Here is a 17,697-nt window from a genome sequence, read left to right on the forward strand (position 1 = left end):
CTGCTTTGTAGCCTTCCAAAATATGTTTTTTAAGTAATTATATACTTGAAAGTCAAAAGTGCTTCATGACCCATGGATGATTGCAGAATGGATGTTGTGTTAGCAGGCATGAAGACAACACGAATCTCATTGTACATCTCCATCAGAGCTCTTGGGTGACCAGTTGCATTGTAGATGAGCAGTAATATTTTGAAAGGAGTCTTTTTTTTTTTTTTCTGAGCAGTCGGACTCAACAGTGGGCTTATAAACTTCAGTAAACCATGTTGTAAACAGATGTGCTTTCATTCAGGCTTTTTTGTTGCACTTAGAGAGCACAGGTAAAATTGATTTAGCATAGTTGTTAAGGGCCCTAGGATTTGGGGAATGGTAAATGAGCGTTGTCTTCAGCTTAAAGTCATCAGACACATTAGCCCCTAACAAGACAGCCAAACTGTGCTTTGAAATTTTGAAGACAAGCTTTGACTTCTCTCCTAGCAATGAAAGTCCTAGATGGCATCTTCTTCCAACAGAAAGCTATTTCATCTCCACTGAAAAATCTGTCATTTAGTATAGCCACCTTCATTAATTAGCTAGATCCTTCTGGATGCTGCTGCTGCTGCTAAGTTGCTTCAGTCGTGTCCGACTCTGTGTGACCCCATAGACGGCAGCCCACCAGGCCCTGCCGTCCCTGGGATTCTCCAGGCAAGAACACTGGAGTGGGTTGCCATTGCCTTCTCCGGATCCTTCTGGATAACTTGCTGCAATTCTACATCAGCCCTTACTGCTTCACCTTGCACTTCTGTGTCAGAGAGATGGCTTTTTCCCTTAAACCTCATGAATTAACCTCTGCTAGCTTCAGACTTTTCTTCTGGATTTTTTTTTTTTACCTCTCAACATTTAAAGAAGTAAAAAGAGTTGGGGTCCTGCTCTGGAATAAATTTTGGCTTAAGGGAATATTGTGGCTAGTTTGAACTTCTATCCAGATCACTAAAACTTTTTCTTATCAGCAATAAGGCTGTTTTACTTTACCATTCATTCATGTGTTCACTGGAATGACACTTTTAATTTCCTTCAAGAACTTTTCTTTTGTATTCGCAACTTAATTGACTGGTGCACATGGCCTGGCTTTTAGTCTTGTTACCTTTTGACATGCCTTCCTTATTATGGTTTATCATTTCTAGCTTTTGATTTAAGGGGAGAGACTTGTGACTCTTCCTTTCACTTGAACACTTAGAGGCCATGGTAGGGTTGTTCATTAACCTAATTTCAGTATTGTTGTGCCTTAGGGAATAGGGAGAGAGATGGGACTTGCCAGTCAGTGGAGCAGTCAGAACACACGCATTTATCAATTAAGTTCATCACCTTATGTGGACACATCTTGGTGCTCAAAAACAATTATAGTATTAGCATCAAAGAGCCCTAATCACAAAACACTGTAACAAATATACTAATGGAGAGGTATGAAATATTGTGAGAATTACCAAAATGTGACACAGACACGAAGTTAACAAAATGCTGTTGGAAAAACAGTGCCAGTGGACTTCCTTGATGCAAGGTTGCCACAGGCTTTGAATTTGTTAAAAAAAAACAAAACTGTGAAGTGCAATAAATTGAGGTATGCCTTTATGTCCTCTGCTGTACTTGTAAGCCTCTTTTATGCAGCTGTTGTATTTTTGTGTGTGCTAAGGAAAGATTAGGCTCTTTTGCTTTTTGTATTTTCTGTTTATTATTTTTATTTTTTGTCTAGGTATTTAAGAGATTATGGCATCTGAAACCCACAATGTTAAAAAACGCAACTTTTGTAATAATACTGAGGATCATTCCATTGATCTTCCTAGAAAAAGGATCTCTAATTTCACTAATAAGAACATGAAGGAGGTAAGTCCATGGTTTCTAGGATTAAGACAGTATCTCAGTCTATTTAGATAGCCACAGCATTATGCCAGAGACTGGATGGCTTATAAACAACAGAAATTTATTTTTCACAGTTAGGGGCTGAGTCATGGCCATAGCAGAGTTGGTATCCAATAAGTGTCTACTTCCTGACTCATAGATAGCTGTCATCTACCTCCTCACATGGTGGAAGGAGAGAGAGAGAATTCTCTACTCTCTTTTATAAGGACACTAGTCCTGTTCATGGGGTTTTACCCTCATGACCTAATCACCTCCTGAAAGCCCTCCCTCTTAATACCATCACTCTGGGGTGGGGGTGGTTTAGGATTTGAACATAGGAATTTCAGGGAAACAAAGTCATTCAGTTTGATACAGTTTAAACAGTTAAGTCTATGGGTGAAAGTGAAGTGAAGTTGCTCAGTCGTGCCCAATTCTTCACGACCTGATGGACTGCAGCCTACCAGGCTCCTCCATGGGAGGATTATCAGGCAAGAGTCCATGGGATTTTCCAGGCAAGAGTACTGGAGTGGGTTGCCATTGCCTTCTCTGTTAAATCATCTCTAGATTACTCATAATATTTCAGTTCAGTTCAGTCGCTCAGTCGTGTCCGACTCTTTGCGAACCCATGAATCGCAGCACACCAGGCCTCCCTGTCCATCACCAACTCCCGGAGTTTACTCAAACTCATGCCCATTGAGTCGGTGATGCCATCCAGCCATCTCATCCTCTGTCGTCCCCTTCTCCTCCTGCCCCAATCCCTCCCAGCATCAGGGTCTTTTCCAGTGAGTTAACTCTTTGCATGAGGTGGCCAAAGTATTGGAGTTTCAGCTTCAGCATCAGTCCTTCCAATGAACACCCGGGACCAATCTCCTTTAGGATGGACTGATTGGATCTCCTTGCAGTCCAAGGGGATCTCAAGAGTCTTCTCCAACACCATAGTTCAAAAGCGTCAGATAGCATATTAAAAAGCAGAGACATTACTTTGCCAATGAAGGTCCGTCTGGTCAAGTCTATGGGTAGTTCTGAGTAAATGGGAGAGTGATAGTTTTGCTTAACCTGCCCAAATTAGGTAGAATTAATACAAAATTGAAATCTGTTTATATTCCAAAATCTAAAAACTTTTTGGCTACTATATTGTTTTGATATGATACAATTTAAATATTTTAGTTTAATTTTAGAGGAATCACAGAAGTGCTTTTTGTTCACCATTGCAAGGCTCGTTAGCACTGGTGTAATTTCTTAAAACCATATTAAAATTCAACACATTTATTTAGCACCCTGCATATCTAATATATGACTAGTAGCATGGAAGTTAGTCAAACAGATACGTCGCATTGTCAAAAATACATGCAGTGTTGTTGTAACTTATAATTGAAAGTCCAGCATCAGTACAGTAATAGCTTTATCTGAAAAGTTTTTAACTTGAATTTCAGACTTGTTGACATCAATCACAAAGTTTACATAGCTTGGTTAAATAACTTAAATAGGCTGCAACTGTCTACTTGTGTTTTTCAGGTTAAGAAATCTCCAAAACAGTTGGCTGCTTACATAACTAGGTAAGAACTTCTTTGAAATTTGTGGGAAACAGCAAATATTGAAAGTTGGAGAAGAAAACACTGTGTTTTAGTATGATAATTTATTGTCAAGCAGCTCCTTTGTGCCGAACACTGTGCTAAACATGTTAGTGTAAGATGGACAGGTACCGTTACCCCAGACAGGTGATGAGTTGGGAAAAAAAAGGGTTTTGGCTTTCTTTAGGGTTATACACCCAGAAGGTGGTAAAAACGGCATTTACTTTCAGGTCTACTGAACTCCAAAGGCACTTTCCTTTAAACCACTGGTTCTCAAACTATGATCTGGGACCCTGGAGGTCCCTAAAGCCCTTTCAAGGAGTTTATGACATCAAAACTATCTTCACAACAATGCATATGTGTTAAGTCGCTTCAGTCATGTGCCTGTGACTCTTTGTGACCATATGGACTACCGCTTGCCAGGCTCCTCTGTCCGTGGGATTTTCCAGGCAAGAGTACTGGAGTGGGTTGCCATTTTCTCCTGTGGGGAAAAATAATAAGACATTATTAACCTTCATTTTCACACTGTTCCAAGTGTATAGTAGAGTTTTCCAGAGGCTACATGATATAAGATATTGAGTGCAGAAACGGATATGAGGATCCAGCTGTTTTCTCTTAAATCAGATATTAGAGATTTTGCACAGTTATACAAAACAGTGCCATTCTTCTCACTATATTTTTTGTTTGTTTTAGAAAATAAAGGATTTTTTAAAAAATATTCTATATAATAAGTAATGAGTTTATCATTTTTTAATTAATTAACAAATTTTCTGTTTTAGTTTCTGATTCATCAAATACCAGTAGATATTGCTCACAAAAAAAATTTTTTGAGACGTCAGTGATTTGAGTGCAAAGCATCCTGAGGCCAAAACGTTTGAGAGCCGCTCTACTAAACCATGAGATGTGCTCTCTGTCGTTTTATCTTATTCAAACAAATTAAATATATTTCGGTTTAATCAAAATAAATGTTCTCTTTTATATTAAAGTATATATTCAGACTTGCATGATTCAAACTTGCATAATTATTGTGTCACCTTGTTAGGAAAAGATTAGGTGAATAGAAATTGTTTTAATCTTCATATTTCATGAATGCATTGTAACATTTCATTTTAAAAACATCTAGTTATTATGATGTTTTCTTTTCTTTTTGGTCCAAAGTATCATCCTTTTCATTGCTTTCCAGATAGTTTGTAATTTACCTTTTATTTTTCTCTTCAATCTAAGACTTAAGATTTTTTTAAATTATTTTGCTTCTAATTTTAGTAGATAGTGATCACAGAATGTGGCCTACTAAGTCTGTCTCTTTAAAAACTTTTAAAGCTTTTCATATGGTTCTCTATCATTTAAGAAAATCAATTCTTTTTACAGAACAGTTGGACAAGCTGTGAAAAGCCCAGATAAACTACGTAAGGTGATCTATAGAAGAAAGAAAGTTCATCATCCTATTCAAAATCCTTGTTACAGAAAAAAGCAGTCCCCTAAAAGTGGGGGCTGTGTCATGGCAAATAAAGAAAATGAACTGGCTTGTGCAGGCCACCTCCCTGAAAAATTACGGCATGATAGTCGAACATATTTGATTAACTCCAGTGATTCTGGTTCTTCACAGACAGAAAGCCCATCATCAAAATATAGTGGCTTTTTTTCTGAGGTAAGTCATTAGATAAACTTAACTTTTTTTTTTCTTAATTACTGGCTTTTTCCTTCCTATAGTCTACTAGTAAAATAATTCACTGTTTATTGAATTCAGACTATTTGAGAGATTTTAACTCCCTGCAACAGTTTTCTAGATTAACGAAATTTGAATCTGTCTACTAGTAAAATAATTCACTGTTTATTGAATTCAGACTATTTGAGAGATTTTAACTCCCTGCAACAGTTTTCTAGATTAACGAAATTTGAATCTGTTGTTTATTCCGTTTTTCTAAGTTAGGGATGAAATGATTGACAAGCTGCTATAAATTTCCAGAATGGCAAGTTAGCCAGTAGAGATTTAAAGAAAGGGAAGAGATCAGAAATCTTGCATAAAAAGTGGACCACGGAGCCAGTTATCCAGGCACATTTTGGTGGGCTGTCAAAATTGCCATTGGAAACTTTGTTTAGGCAAACCTGCTTAATTTTGCTGCTCTTCTGGCTCAGGAGCAGCAGTTATTTGTTTGAACAGGCTTATCGGAATTATTTTGCGTAGTAGAAATATTCTAAAACTGGACCGTGGTGATGGTTGCACAACTCCATACATAAATTTATTTAAAATCTTTGAATTACTTTCAATACAAGAGTTTTATGGTATATAAATTATAACTCAGGAAGACGAATTTTTTTAAAATGGTCATTTGAAAGAATGATGAAAGATTTATAAACACATAAGTTTAAAATAATTAAAATTATTACATTTATTGTATATGTTGTAGAAAATAAACCTAAAGGAAACAGTTATCCATAAGCTTAACATCTATAGATAGCAATGTTAAATTTTTGATGTCTCTTCATATACATATTGTTTGATAACTTGGTTTTTTATGTTTAATAAATTTTAATATTTTTCCATGTAATTAGATAGCATTTGTATGGTTTTTCCCTTCCAGTTTTACTGAGATATAATTGACATACAGCATTTGGTATACACATAATTATTTGAGTTAAATATGTCATTAAATGATCACCACATTAAGTTTAGCAAACATTCATCATGTCTAGATACAAAATTTTAGAAATGGAAAAAGAATTTTTTCCTTGTGATGAGATCTCTTAGGATTTGCTCTCTTAACAGCTTTTATATATAACACACAGCAGTGTTCATTGTATTTACCAAATTATACATTACATTGCTAGTACTTAGAGCTGGAAGTTTGTACTTTTGACTGTCTTCATTCAGTTCCCTGTCAACCACTCATGCATGCCTCTGGTAGTCAGAAATCTGATCTTTTTCTGTGAGTTTATTTGTTTATGAGTTCAGTTCAGTCACTCAGTTGTGTCTGACTCTTTGTGACCCCGTGGACTGCAGCACGCCAGGCCTCCCTGTCCATCACCAACTCCCACAGTTTACCCAAACTCATATCCATCGAGTCGGTGATGCCATCCAACCATCTCATCCTCTCTTGTCCCCTTCTCCTCTGCCCTCAATCTGCTTTCCACAAACCTTCATTAACCCTGTGCTTAACTAATAGGTTTATTAATTGTTCTTTTGTTGTTTCAGACTTTTTTTTCCTGATTGGCTAGTGCCTTCTCTGAAAACCTAAATTTAAAAGTGATGCTAGATTATTTTGTCTAAGTTCAAATATACACAGCCTTTTCATCCAACAGTTGCACTCCTAGGTATATACCCAAGAGAATTGAAAAGGCCGCACAGATACTCATCAGATACTCATAACACTTTTTAATAACCCCAAGTGGAAACCATCCAATTGTTCATCACCTGACTTGGATAAATAAAATCTCATAGGCCATATAATAGAATATTATTTGATCATTAAAAATGAGTAAAATCCCAATATATGCTATACTCTATATAAATCTTGAAAACATCTCTGTGAAAGAAGCCACACATTAAAGAAGGTCATATATTATATGATTCAGTTTATGTGAATCATCCAAATTAGGCACAGCTCAGTTGGTAAAGAATCTGCCTGCAATGCAGGAGACCCTGGTTTGATTCCTGGGTCGGGAAGATCTGCTGGAGAAGGGATAGGCTACCCACTCCAATATTCTTGGGCTTCCCTGCTGGCTCAGCTGGTAGAGAATCCACCTGGAATGTGGGAGACCTGGGTTCGATCCCTGGGTTAGGAAGATCCCCTGGAGAAGGGAAAGGCTACCCATTCTGGTATTCTGGCCTAGAGAATTCCATGGACTGTATAGTCCATGGGGTTGCAAGGAGTCAGACATGACTGAGTGACTTTCACTTTCATAGAGACAGCAAATAGACTAATAGTTGTGAATAGCTGGAGAGAGGGGAGAATGGAGTCCAGGGTTTCTTTTGGAAGTGATGAGAAGGTTCTAAAATTCATTGTGGTGGTGCTTGCACAACTCTGTGAATGTACTAAAAATTACTGGATTGTGCATTTTAAATGGTCAATTTATGTTATATGAATTGTAGCTTAATCTGTTATTGAAAAAAATTGGATCTAGCTATTCCAGCTCTAAAATTAATCCTACAGAAGTTTTTGTACAAGTGTCCATATTTACATACATAAGGTGTTCATTGATGCACAGTTTTAGTAGGGAAATACCAGAATCAGTCTAAAATTGTGGTTCATAAAGACTGGCCAACATGTAATTGTTTCTTAAAAATGAGACTGATTTATGTGTTGTTGTTCTTTTCCTTCAAAAAGCATTTTTATTTCACATTTTGATACATACTACATCTGGAGTTTTAAGTTTTTTTATGTTAGGAAGTAGTGTCAACATTCATTGTTTTCCATATGGATATTCAGCTTATCTATTAAGAAATTTTTAAAATTATATTTATGTGATGTTTGTCATAAATTGTTAGTTGTATATACATTTGTCTGTATCTGAAGTTTCTTTAACGTGCTATTATTTGTCTGTTTTCTTGTCAGTGTCACACTGTTTCAGTTGCTATGGTTTTGTAATATATTTTGATGTTATTGTTTAGTAACTAAGTCATGTCTGATTCTTTCACAACCCCATGGACTGTAGCCCACTAGGCTCCTCTGTCCATGCAATTTTCTAGGAAGAATAGTGAAGTGGGTTGCCATTTCCTTCTCTAGTGATCTGTTTTGATATTGAAAAAAATCTTTCATATTATTTAAGTGAAAAAACAGTTCTCAAAAATATAAATATTAGAATATTTTAATTTTTTACCTGCCTAATTTGTTTTTGTCTAGAAAGTGGTTTGAAAGATACTTACCGGTATGTTAACAGTGATTACTTCTCAGGAGTTAAATAAATATTTTTGTGGATAAGTAGAAAATACTTATTTTATAAAGTTTTGTGCTACTTAAGCTTTTTGCAACAGGAATGTGTTACCTTAGTTATATAGGAAAAAAATGAATGAATTTAAATCTTGTCATAAAACTGAATTTTTGTGATTCCCTATTCATCCTAATTAGTTGATAATGACTAGCCTGTATGGTTACCTTTTCCTTTAATTCACATTATAAATTAAATCCTAGGTTTGTAGGTGAGTAAAAATAATTTATTCTATGAATTATTGAGATTTAAAAGGAAATAGTAACAAATAAGAAGAAGTATTGATAAAAAATTAACAGGTCCTAAATTGTTTCAAATCATTTGTTTACTATGTTCACTGCAATATTTCTTTTTGTGGACCAGTAAAAGGAATTACCTTTGCTTAATTTTAAAATATGTTTACCAGAATAATTTTTTTTTTCTTTCTTTTTTTTTGTCATTTTTTTTTTTTGGTGCACCGTTCCTGGAAGTACTGCAATACCAGGTCGATGCGTGGAGTGGACGGAGCAAGCTCCTATTCCAACTCCCTGCTCCAAATATCATACCTTTATGTGCTTTTTAACAAATTAGATTATTGCCTTTCAGGTTTCTCAGGACCATGAAACAATGGCACAGGTTTTGTTCAGCAGGAATTTGAGATTGAATGTAGCTTTAACTTTCTGGAGAAAGAGAAGTATTAGTGAACTTGTAGCATATTTGGTAAGGTAAGTGTGACCCTTAATGATTTTGTTCAGTAAAAGTAATTTCCAATGTATTATCTCTTCTTTTTTATGCTATATTGGTTAAAGTTTTACATTTCCTATATTTAGCTTCATAGTGACAATATGTTTTAAATTATATTTATCTACAGTCTAATTAACCAAAATACAGAAAACTGTTTCTTTTATCATATTGAACAAACATTTTACCTTCTCTGACTAAGATTGTTATCTATAAAACTAAGAGATACCATTATGCAAAAACCAACCTTTCAGTAAAAATTTTAACCATTACCTTCTCACTGTATTTGTCTCCACAAATGTTACCTTGGTGAGGCCTTCCTTGACCACCTTATTTAAATATATATATTTTTTCACTCTCTATCCCTCTTTTCCGTTTTATTTTTTCCACAGTACTTCTCACCATCAGCATGCTTTATGTACTTGATTTGTTTATTGTCTGTTGCTGCCCTCTCCACCCTCCTCCCATACTCACACACGCATTGAAACACAAGCCCTGTCTCTCTGTTCACTGGTGTATCCCTAACACTTGACTCATCATAGACACTCAGATCATTTGTTCAGTGAGTAAATTTCTCAAAAGCAGTGTGATGGTTATAATATAAAAGGAAATAAGGAAATCGGCTCTCTAAGCAGTTTTGTTCTCACAGGATAGAGGACCTTGGAGTTGTGGTGGATTGCCTTCCCGTGCTCACCAATAGGTAAGAAGACTAGTTTTCAGAAATAAAAGGAAGTTTAAAGAAGAACAGATTACAACCTGTTCATATTTTTATAAATTAGTATTTATTTATTTTAGTTTACAGGAAGAAAAACAGTACATCTCACTTGGCTGCTGTGTAGATTTGTTGCCTCTAGTAAAGTCACTACTTAAAAGCAGATTTGAAGAGTAAGTGCTAATCTGAATCTCAATTCATTTTTCTCTTTCATCATCCTTGATTTTGTGCCTTACAAGTACATAATGGTAGATTGAGCTCCCTGAGACATACGTGGTTTCTGTTTTAAGAATATAGACTGACTAAAGAACACTTAGAAAATTATCTATAAACATGTTACATAAAATGCAGTTTGGTGAAAGTAGTGAAAAATTAATTTATAAAGGTGTGTCTGTATTTTTTAATCAGTGTGTAAGCATATTTGTGTGTATATGTGTGTATGCATTTTTTGAGGCAGGTAGAGTATCATCTTTTCTAAAAGGCTTCTTGGATGAAAACACTTGAATTTTGTAACAAAATGTCATTTCAGGTATATAATAGTTGGTTTAAACTGGCTTCAAGCAGTCATAAAAAGATGGTGGTCAGAACTATCATCCAAAACAGAAATTGTGAATGATGGGTGAGTATACCTTTAGAGATAAACTCGTGTTACTAAAGACTTTTTTTTTCAGGAAAGTAGCTTGGTTAACTTAGGTGATAATTTTATTTTATGATTATCAGTTGTTCATTTGCTAAGTTGTGTTCAACTCTTTGCAACCCCATGGACTGCAGCACTCCAGGCTTCCCTGGTCTTCACTATATCCCAGAATTTGCTCAAATTCATGTCAGTGATGCCATCCAACCATCTCATCCTCTGTCACCCCCTTCTCCTGCCTTCAGTCTTTCCCAGCATCAGGGTCTTTTCCAGTGAGTTGGTCTTTCACATTAGGTGGCCAATGTATTGGAGCTTCAGCTTTAGTATCAGTCCTTCCAGTGAATATTTAGGGTTGATTTCCTATGGGATTGACTGGTTTGATCTCCTTGCTGTCCAAGGGACTCTCAAGAGTCTTATCCAGCCCCACATTTCGAAAGCATCAATTCTTCAGCACTTAGCCTTTTTTATGGTAGACACTCATACACAACTACTGGAAAAACCATAGTTTTGACTGTATGGACCTTTGTTAGCAAAGTGATATCTCTGTTTTTTAATATACTTTCTAGGTTTGTCATAGCTTGTCTTCCAAGGAGCGAGTGTCTTAATTTCTTGGGCTGCAGTTGCCATCCTCAATGATTCTGGAGCCCAAGAAAATAAACTCTACCACTCTTTCCAGTTTTTCCCCATCTATTTGCCATGAAGTGTTGGGACCAGATGCCATGATCTTAGTTTTTTGAATGTTGAGTTTTAAGCCAGCTTTTTTACTCTCCTCTTTCACTTTCATCAAGAGGCTTTTTAGTTCCTCTTTGCTTTCTGCCATTAGAATGGTATCATCTGCGTACCTAAGGTTGTTTCTTCTGGCAATTTTGATTCCAGTTTGTGATTCATGCAGCCTGGCATTTTGCATGATGTGCTCTGCATAGAAGTTAAATAAGCAGGGTGACAGTATACAGCCTTGACATACTCCTTTTCCAGTTTTGAATGAGTCTGTTTTCCATGTCTGGTTAAAAATGCTGCTTCTTGACCTTCATACAGCTTTCTAAGAAGGCAGGTAAGGTGGTCTGGTATTCTCATCTCAAAGAATTGTCCACAGTTTGTTGTAATCCACACAGTCAAAGGCTTTAGCATGGTCAGTGAAGCAGATTGTCAGTATATAGTACTTATTCTCTTCATTTTCAGAGAAATAATAAATTGGGATACCATTCATATTTCGAATGTTACATGTGAAAGTTGAATTCCAGAGCCCAGTAATCCCCTGTGTCTATTGTTCTGGCAGAACCATACCCTTTTGGAAGGCAAAAGCACAGACTTACATCCATTATATATATTTTGGGAGGCAAAAGCACAGACATATCCATTATAAAGTAGTGAGAGACAAAACCTTTATATCCGTTATAAAGGAGTGAGAGAGAGAAAAAGAGATGACCTTTGATGGAGTAAAATTGAGACCCAGGAATGGAGTCATCCTGGATCAGATAGCCAAAGGACATTAACATAAGAATCCAGTGTGGATGATTACAGTTCTAAAAACTGAATTATAATCATAGTTTGAGTATTGTCTTGATGTGAAAGTGTGTGGGTGTTCTCCCAAATGAGCCAGATTATCATGAAACTACCATATATATATATATATATATATATATATATCCCAACAGTTTCCTTTCAGTCCATAATTTGCTTTCTAGGCTCTCAGAATTTCCCCACTTCATACCCAAAAACTGGATGTCCAAATGTCCCAAATGCCTCATTGTTTCCTTGCTTGCTTTAACAACTGAGTAACTTTTAATTTCCATGATTGACATGTACTAGTTTAAAGAGTTGCTTGACTTCAAACAGTATAATTTTATCCTGAAGAAGACTTGAAAATTTTAAAGCTGTTTTCATTAAGTATATTAGCTACCAAATTCCATAACTCACTATATTTGTATTTTTTCTTCTTTTTTTCTCCTAGAAATATTCAGATTTTAAAACAGCAATTAAGTGGGTTGTGGGAACAGGAAAACCATCTTACTTTGGTTCCAGGATATACTGGTAATATAGCCAAGGTAATCTATATTTAAGCTTAACTAAAATTTTGGGATAATGTAATAGTATTATGCAGTCATAAATGAACTCATTTGAATGTCCAGTTAAGTACTACTCTAATAAGGTCTAAAGTCAGTTTCATATTTATAAACACTTAAGGTGCTCTGGATATGAATATGACTTTGGCAAGGAACATAAGAATTAGTCATTGAATGTGTTTCATATACAGCAGTATGTGCTAGTAGGTATTTAATGACCTTGCTCCAATTACAGAAAAATATTTGGAAAAAAGTTAAGAACCCAGGTTAGGAAGGCATCTGAAACGGCAGTGATACTCAGGAAGCAAGGGGTGAGGAACATAGTCAAATAGTTTGGGAGTATTTTTAACTTGGCTTTTGCTAATGCCATACTTTTAGGGGAAAGTTAAATTGTTCAAATCACAATATGAATTTGACATCATTCTTTATTGATTTGCTCGATCTTAAAGGAAAAAGTACATTACTATTTTGGATTTTAATATTTAGACTCCAGAAAACATTGGTAGTTAAAATATAATTGCAAAAGTAAATCATTATTAAAAAATATTTCCACCCTTATATTGGGCATACTGCTATCATATAAATGGGCATTAAGCCAGAAATAAAACAACTTCCTCTGGTTTAAAAAATATCATATTCTTTAAAAAAGGATTTATGTCTCAGACTGACATATAAAATTTTTCTTAAAATACCTTCATGAAAGGAAGGATAATCTTGTATCAAGCAAATATGTTATACCAATGTGTATAGTTTTACTCTGTAGAATTCTTAATGATGAAAATTTTATGAACAGAACCAATTTCCTAATGTTTTTAAATTATTATTTTATTTGTTGTTATTTTGTTAACAGGAGGGAAAATGAAGTAAAAGTTGATAGAAAATAGAATACATGATATATCACATTATTCTGAAAGTACCTTGTATTCTTAGTAGTAGAACTGAAAGATTATTTCTTTAGAAATTTGCAAGGTACTGTGTTTGTTATTATAAACAATATTGAGTAATTAAAAGTTCTGTGAAGTTCCTTAAGCCATGATAAAACCTCCTTAACAATATTATACCCTCACTGTAATTTTTTTGAGGGTAGAAATCAGAACGGCCATCATCAAGCTGGCCTGGCATTTATGTAGCCCTGAAGGAACTGCTGTGAATGATGTAATGATCTTGCTTAGCTATAAAAGCAGAGTTGTTTGATAACAGAAGCTAGAACATTCCCGAAGCACTTTGCAAACACTTCCTGAGCACATGCTATGTGCTACCAAAGTGCGGATAAAATGTTGAGTAGGGCAGATCTTTTGCACTCAGAGGGTCACTAAGGCAAAACAAGTGACAAAGAGGGAGAAGAAAATGGGGTGTGTATATGTGTATTTACAGTACTGGCTAATGAAATGTTTCTGTTTTATTCTCCAAGGATGTCGATGCTTATTTATTACAGTTGCATTGAGAGACTTCATCTATAGCATTTGGCTATTCAAAACATCCTTGGACTACATGATTTCCCCAAAAATATCTCATCTGAGAACTGTGAACTGTGGAAGAAATCAAAACCATTTTTTCCTTTAAAGAAACGTATGATGAAACCACTAATGAAATGCTACCGATCTCCTTCACATTGAAGTGGAAAAAAGATCCAAGAGGAGCAGCTTCAGCTTTGGTGTGGTGGAAGTGCACTAGGAAGGTCGTTCACCTTTGCTGTGTTCAGGTTTATGTGGTTATTTGGTAACATGTTTAAGAGCTACTGGGTCTTCATGCAATCCTGCATAAGAATATAATTTATACTATGTGGAAAATAAGACAGGACTTACTACTAGGAATCGCAGAGACCAATCATCGTTACTTTTTTTTAAGATTGTGTTTTATAAGAAAACACTTAAATGTGTGCAGCTACTATTTTCTTATGTTGAAAAGACTTTGAAAGTTTAAACCATTATAGCAAATAATCAGTACTAAAAGTTTTTTGTTCACACTGAGATACTGTGTATGCAAAATGCCTTAATTATTAATAAGCCAATGTGTATGATACCAATATCTGTTTAAGAAAATTAAAAGCAACCATGCTTCTGGCATGATAAAATCATGGAATTAAATCAGGGGTTTCCATTCATGTAGAATGTTGTTAAAACTTATTCCACACTACTCTTAAAACTTGAGAATATTTTTAGTATCTCTGATTTTTTTTTTTGCCAGAATCATGTCATATATGTATGTATGTGTTACTCCTATATATAAGAAAAAGGTGAATCTGTATTTGTATGAATGCTTAACTGGAAATGTCTATGGAATTGACTAATTTATATTCACTTTTTATTGTATATAGATATCTGATATTTTCAGTTCTGTATCATTTAAGTTTTCTTCATTTGAGTAAATTCACTAAATATTTCTATTTTTTGCTTTTTTAAGTTCTGATTTTATATGAATTCTACTTTTTTTTTCACTACATATGTTTAAAGAATTACATACAATGCTTTAGAAATGTTTACACTTAGTGCTGACCTTGTATTTTAAATTCCAGTACTTTACTACCTCCTCCAAAGGTTGGTATGAAATGCCAGCAGACTGTATGAGGTCTCTCTTTTATTTTAATACCAGTTTTAGTATCGGAGAACCCACTTCTGGAATGTCTAAACAGCTGCATACATTACCTTGAAAGTAATTGGGGTTTAAATACCACTGTTGGTGGTTCGCATATCGTCTCATCTTTAATAAGCCTGAGAGGCATCTGAACAAAAGCTTTTAGGAATTGAATTTCTGTGCAGTAATCCTTTTAAGCACTTGAATGTAAATCTTTAGCATTTACCCAATTAGCCACTACTAATGTGAATCTGAAACACACATCTTCTTGCTTTAAAAATGTTTTTTCACCGAGTTCTTTTTTGTGTAGCTATATTTTATATAGCTATGTATTCCTCATAGTGAACATCAGTTGTAGTAATTAATTATTCTCTAAAGATTTTAGATTAGAATAATTTCAGGTTACTGCATTTCTGGGTTTTGAAAGTTGAGTTATTTAAGAAGTCATTTTTCAGGGGGTGGAAATTTGAATTGTAAACCTGCATCATCTCTGTGAAACCTTAAGATGATGAAATATAACCTTTCTTTGTTCCTGTTCGTTTAGTTTTCACTCTCTTATCTTACAGTTTCAACCAGTTAATACAGTTGGTACATGGTGCTAATGAGGCTAAAGACAGGACTTCACTCCTTTTAAGTGTTTGTTAACTTTACACACATACACAGAACTATTCATGGCTACAGATTGCACTTTAAGCATACATCTAACAAATTCACCTCTTGTTCACAAGGAAGATGGTGTGTACAAAATAACACAGACCCTTCAGTGGAAAGATAATTCAAATAATTGGCACATGGGAAACTATAGAATTTTAATCTAATATTTAAAATAATGTAATGTCTAAAATTTATGTCACTATAGTTTTCTCTGGTTAAGATCAATGGCTAAACAGTGTCTTCTGAAAACCAAACTTGAATTAATCAAACTTCAGTAAAAATTAGGTACAAACAACAAATAAAACAGTAAGAAAAGGTATTATCTTGTTAATGCGTTGGTACAAATACAAATGAAATATAGTAAGAAAAAGTATTTCCCTGTTATGTTGAATTTGAGTTTCTTAAAGGATAGTAGATAATACTTCATTTTTACATATTCAGAGCTATATGAGGCAGTAGTCTTTAGCTCATAAATACTATTCAGTGGCCCACACTCCCAATTTCTGTTCTTGGCCTTTGCAGTTTACCTTAGTACCTACCTCTCTCTGTTATTGGGTTATGATTAGTATTAGGTGATTTTAAGACTCTCGGATAAAAGATAAGTACATATTGTTGAACCCTTACATTGCTATCAAGTCCTTCTCATGCTGTTTAATCAGAACAGTGTTGATCTCCAGAAAGAGCCAAAGAAAGTGTTTACAAAGTATTTTGGCTGTTGTATTGACCTAGATTAGAACAATCGCTGTCTATCATCACTCTCGTTGCTGTGCTGCTAAGCAATATAACTGAAGGACTACCCAGCGTCTCTATGCCTTTCTCTTCTACCTTATTCAGTTTTTTTGAGATGATAGAGGGTTATAATCAAGTAATTTGCTTCTCCTAGAGGTAAAGTAAATGATTTGATAATGAGTGTTCAGAGAAAAGTTAAAAGTTAGGAAGCAAGCATTTTCCAATGGTTTTAAAAACATCTTTTGGCGGTGATTTCAAAGGTAATTGACATACATTATTTACATGTATCCTGAGGTGCGAGAATTTGGATATAAATATCTCTACCCACTTTGAATCATTAATATCAGCACTGAACTTGAAGGGCCACTGAGGAATTAAATCCTAATGCCCCTAAATATATGTGGTATGTGTCTTGTCCTAACCTTAAAAATGGTTGTGTGGCTTCAAAGCTATATATTTGGACTTTGAAATAATTTCCTCAAACTTAGACTATTTCTATATTTGACAAGTTGTTGATATAATTAATATCAATGGAATCTAATTTGAGTAATGATTATTAGCTGTTAAATGCTGATAATAGAAATTATATTTAAATGTTTATTTAGTTACTTAAGGAGTTTGATGAAACAAAATTTAAGCTAACATTTTGGTAGTCATTCCCAGTTATTTTTTCTTCCTATTTAAGAACAAAATGGTAATGTCAGTTGCCTTTTTTGATTTAAAGAAAAAAAACTAGAATCACAAACAGTTGACTCAACTGGAATGATCTATTTGGATGCACTACTTATCTTTCAACACAGACTTTTATTTTCTAAATTATTTCAGATGAAAATAGTATTGCTGGACATTTTGGTAGGTATTGACTTCTATGTTATTCTTTCGCCCTTAATTTTTAATTCTTCTAGCTGTGGAAATTGTCATAGAACTTTGTGGCACACTATTCCCCCTCCTTTTTTATTCTGTAACAGGCATATAGAATAAAAATTCATCCTGAAACACTGTATGGTTCTAATGTGTAATATGACTTGATTGATTCAGTAACAGCACCAAGGATAACGATAAGAATAAATACTGCATATCATATATCCAGTATACGAGTGCATTTTCCAAAAATATACTTAATATTTAAAATTATGGTAGTCATCGTAATTTTCTCTGAGTCAGATCATTGAATTGACAGTAAATGCTAAAATCAAACTTTACTAAAAATTAAGTACAGTTACAAATGAAACAGTATATAGC

At 34.6% G+C, this 17,697-nt stretch overlaps 1 protein-coding gene and 1 pseudogene across 1 annotated transcript in view; one reads left to right on the plus strand and one right to left on the minus strand.

Annotated features, from left to right (window-relative positions):
• Positions 1-17,456, plus strand: part of KATNBL1 (katanin regulatory subunit B1 like 1) — a 49,153-nt gene extending 31,697 nt beyond the window's left edge. Inside the window, exons 2-10 of the mRNA XM_043471375.1 lie at positions 1,727-1,857; positions 3,388-3,428; positions 4,812-5,091; positions 8,955-9,073; positions 9,739-9,789; positions 9,885-9,974; positions 10,331-10,420; positions 12,387-12,480; positions 13,910-17,456. Of these exons, the coding sequence (XP_043327310.1) occupies positions 1,741-1,857; positions 3,388-3,428; positions 4,812-5,091; positions 8,955-9,073; positions 9,739-9,789; positions 9,885-9,974; positions 10,331-10,420; positions 12,387-12,480; positions 13,910-13,942 (915 nt within the window). The 5' untranslated portion in view covers positions 1,727-1,740 and the 3' untranslated portion in view covers positions 13,943-17,456. The remainder of the gene's footprint in view (positions 1-1,726; positions 1,858-3,387; positions 3,429-4,811; positions 5,092-8,954; positions 9,074-9,738; positions 9,790-9,884; positions 9,975-10,330; positions 10,421-12,386; positions 12,481-13,909) is intronic.
• Positions 8,817-8,977, minus strand: LOC122444488 (annotated as a pseudogene).
• Positions 17,457-17,697: the final 241 nt, after the last annotated feature.

This window comes from Cervus canadensis, chromosome 6 (genome assembly GCF_019320065.1).
Source record: "Cervus canadensis isolate Bull #8, Minnesota chromosome 6, ASM1932006v1, whole genome shotgun sequence".
Lineage (NCBI taxonomy): Eukaryota > Metazoa > Chordata > Mammalia > Artiodactyla > Cervidae > Cervus > Cervus canadensis.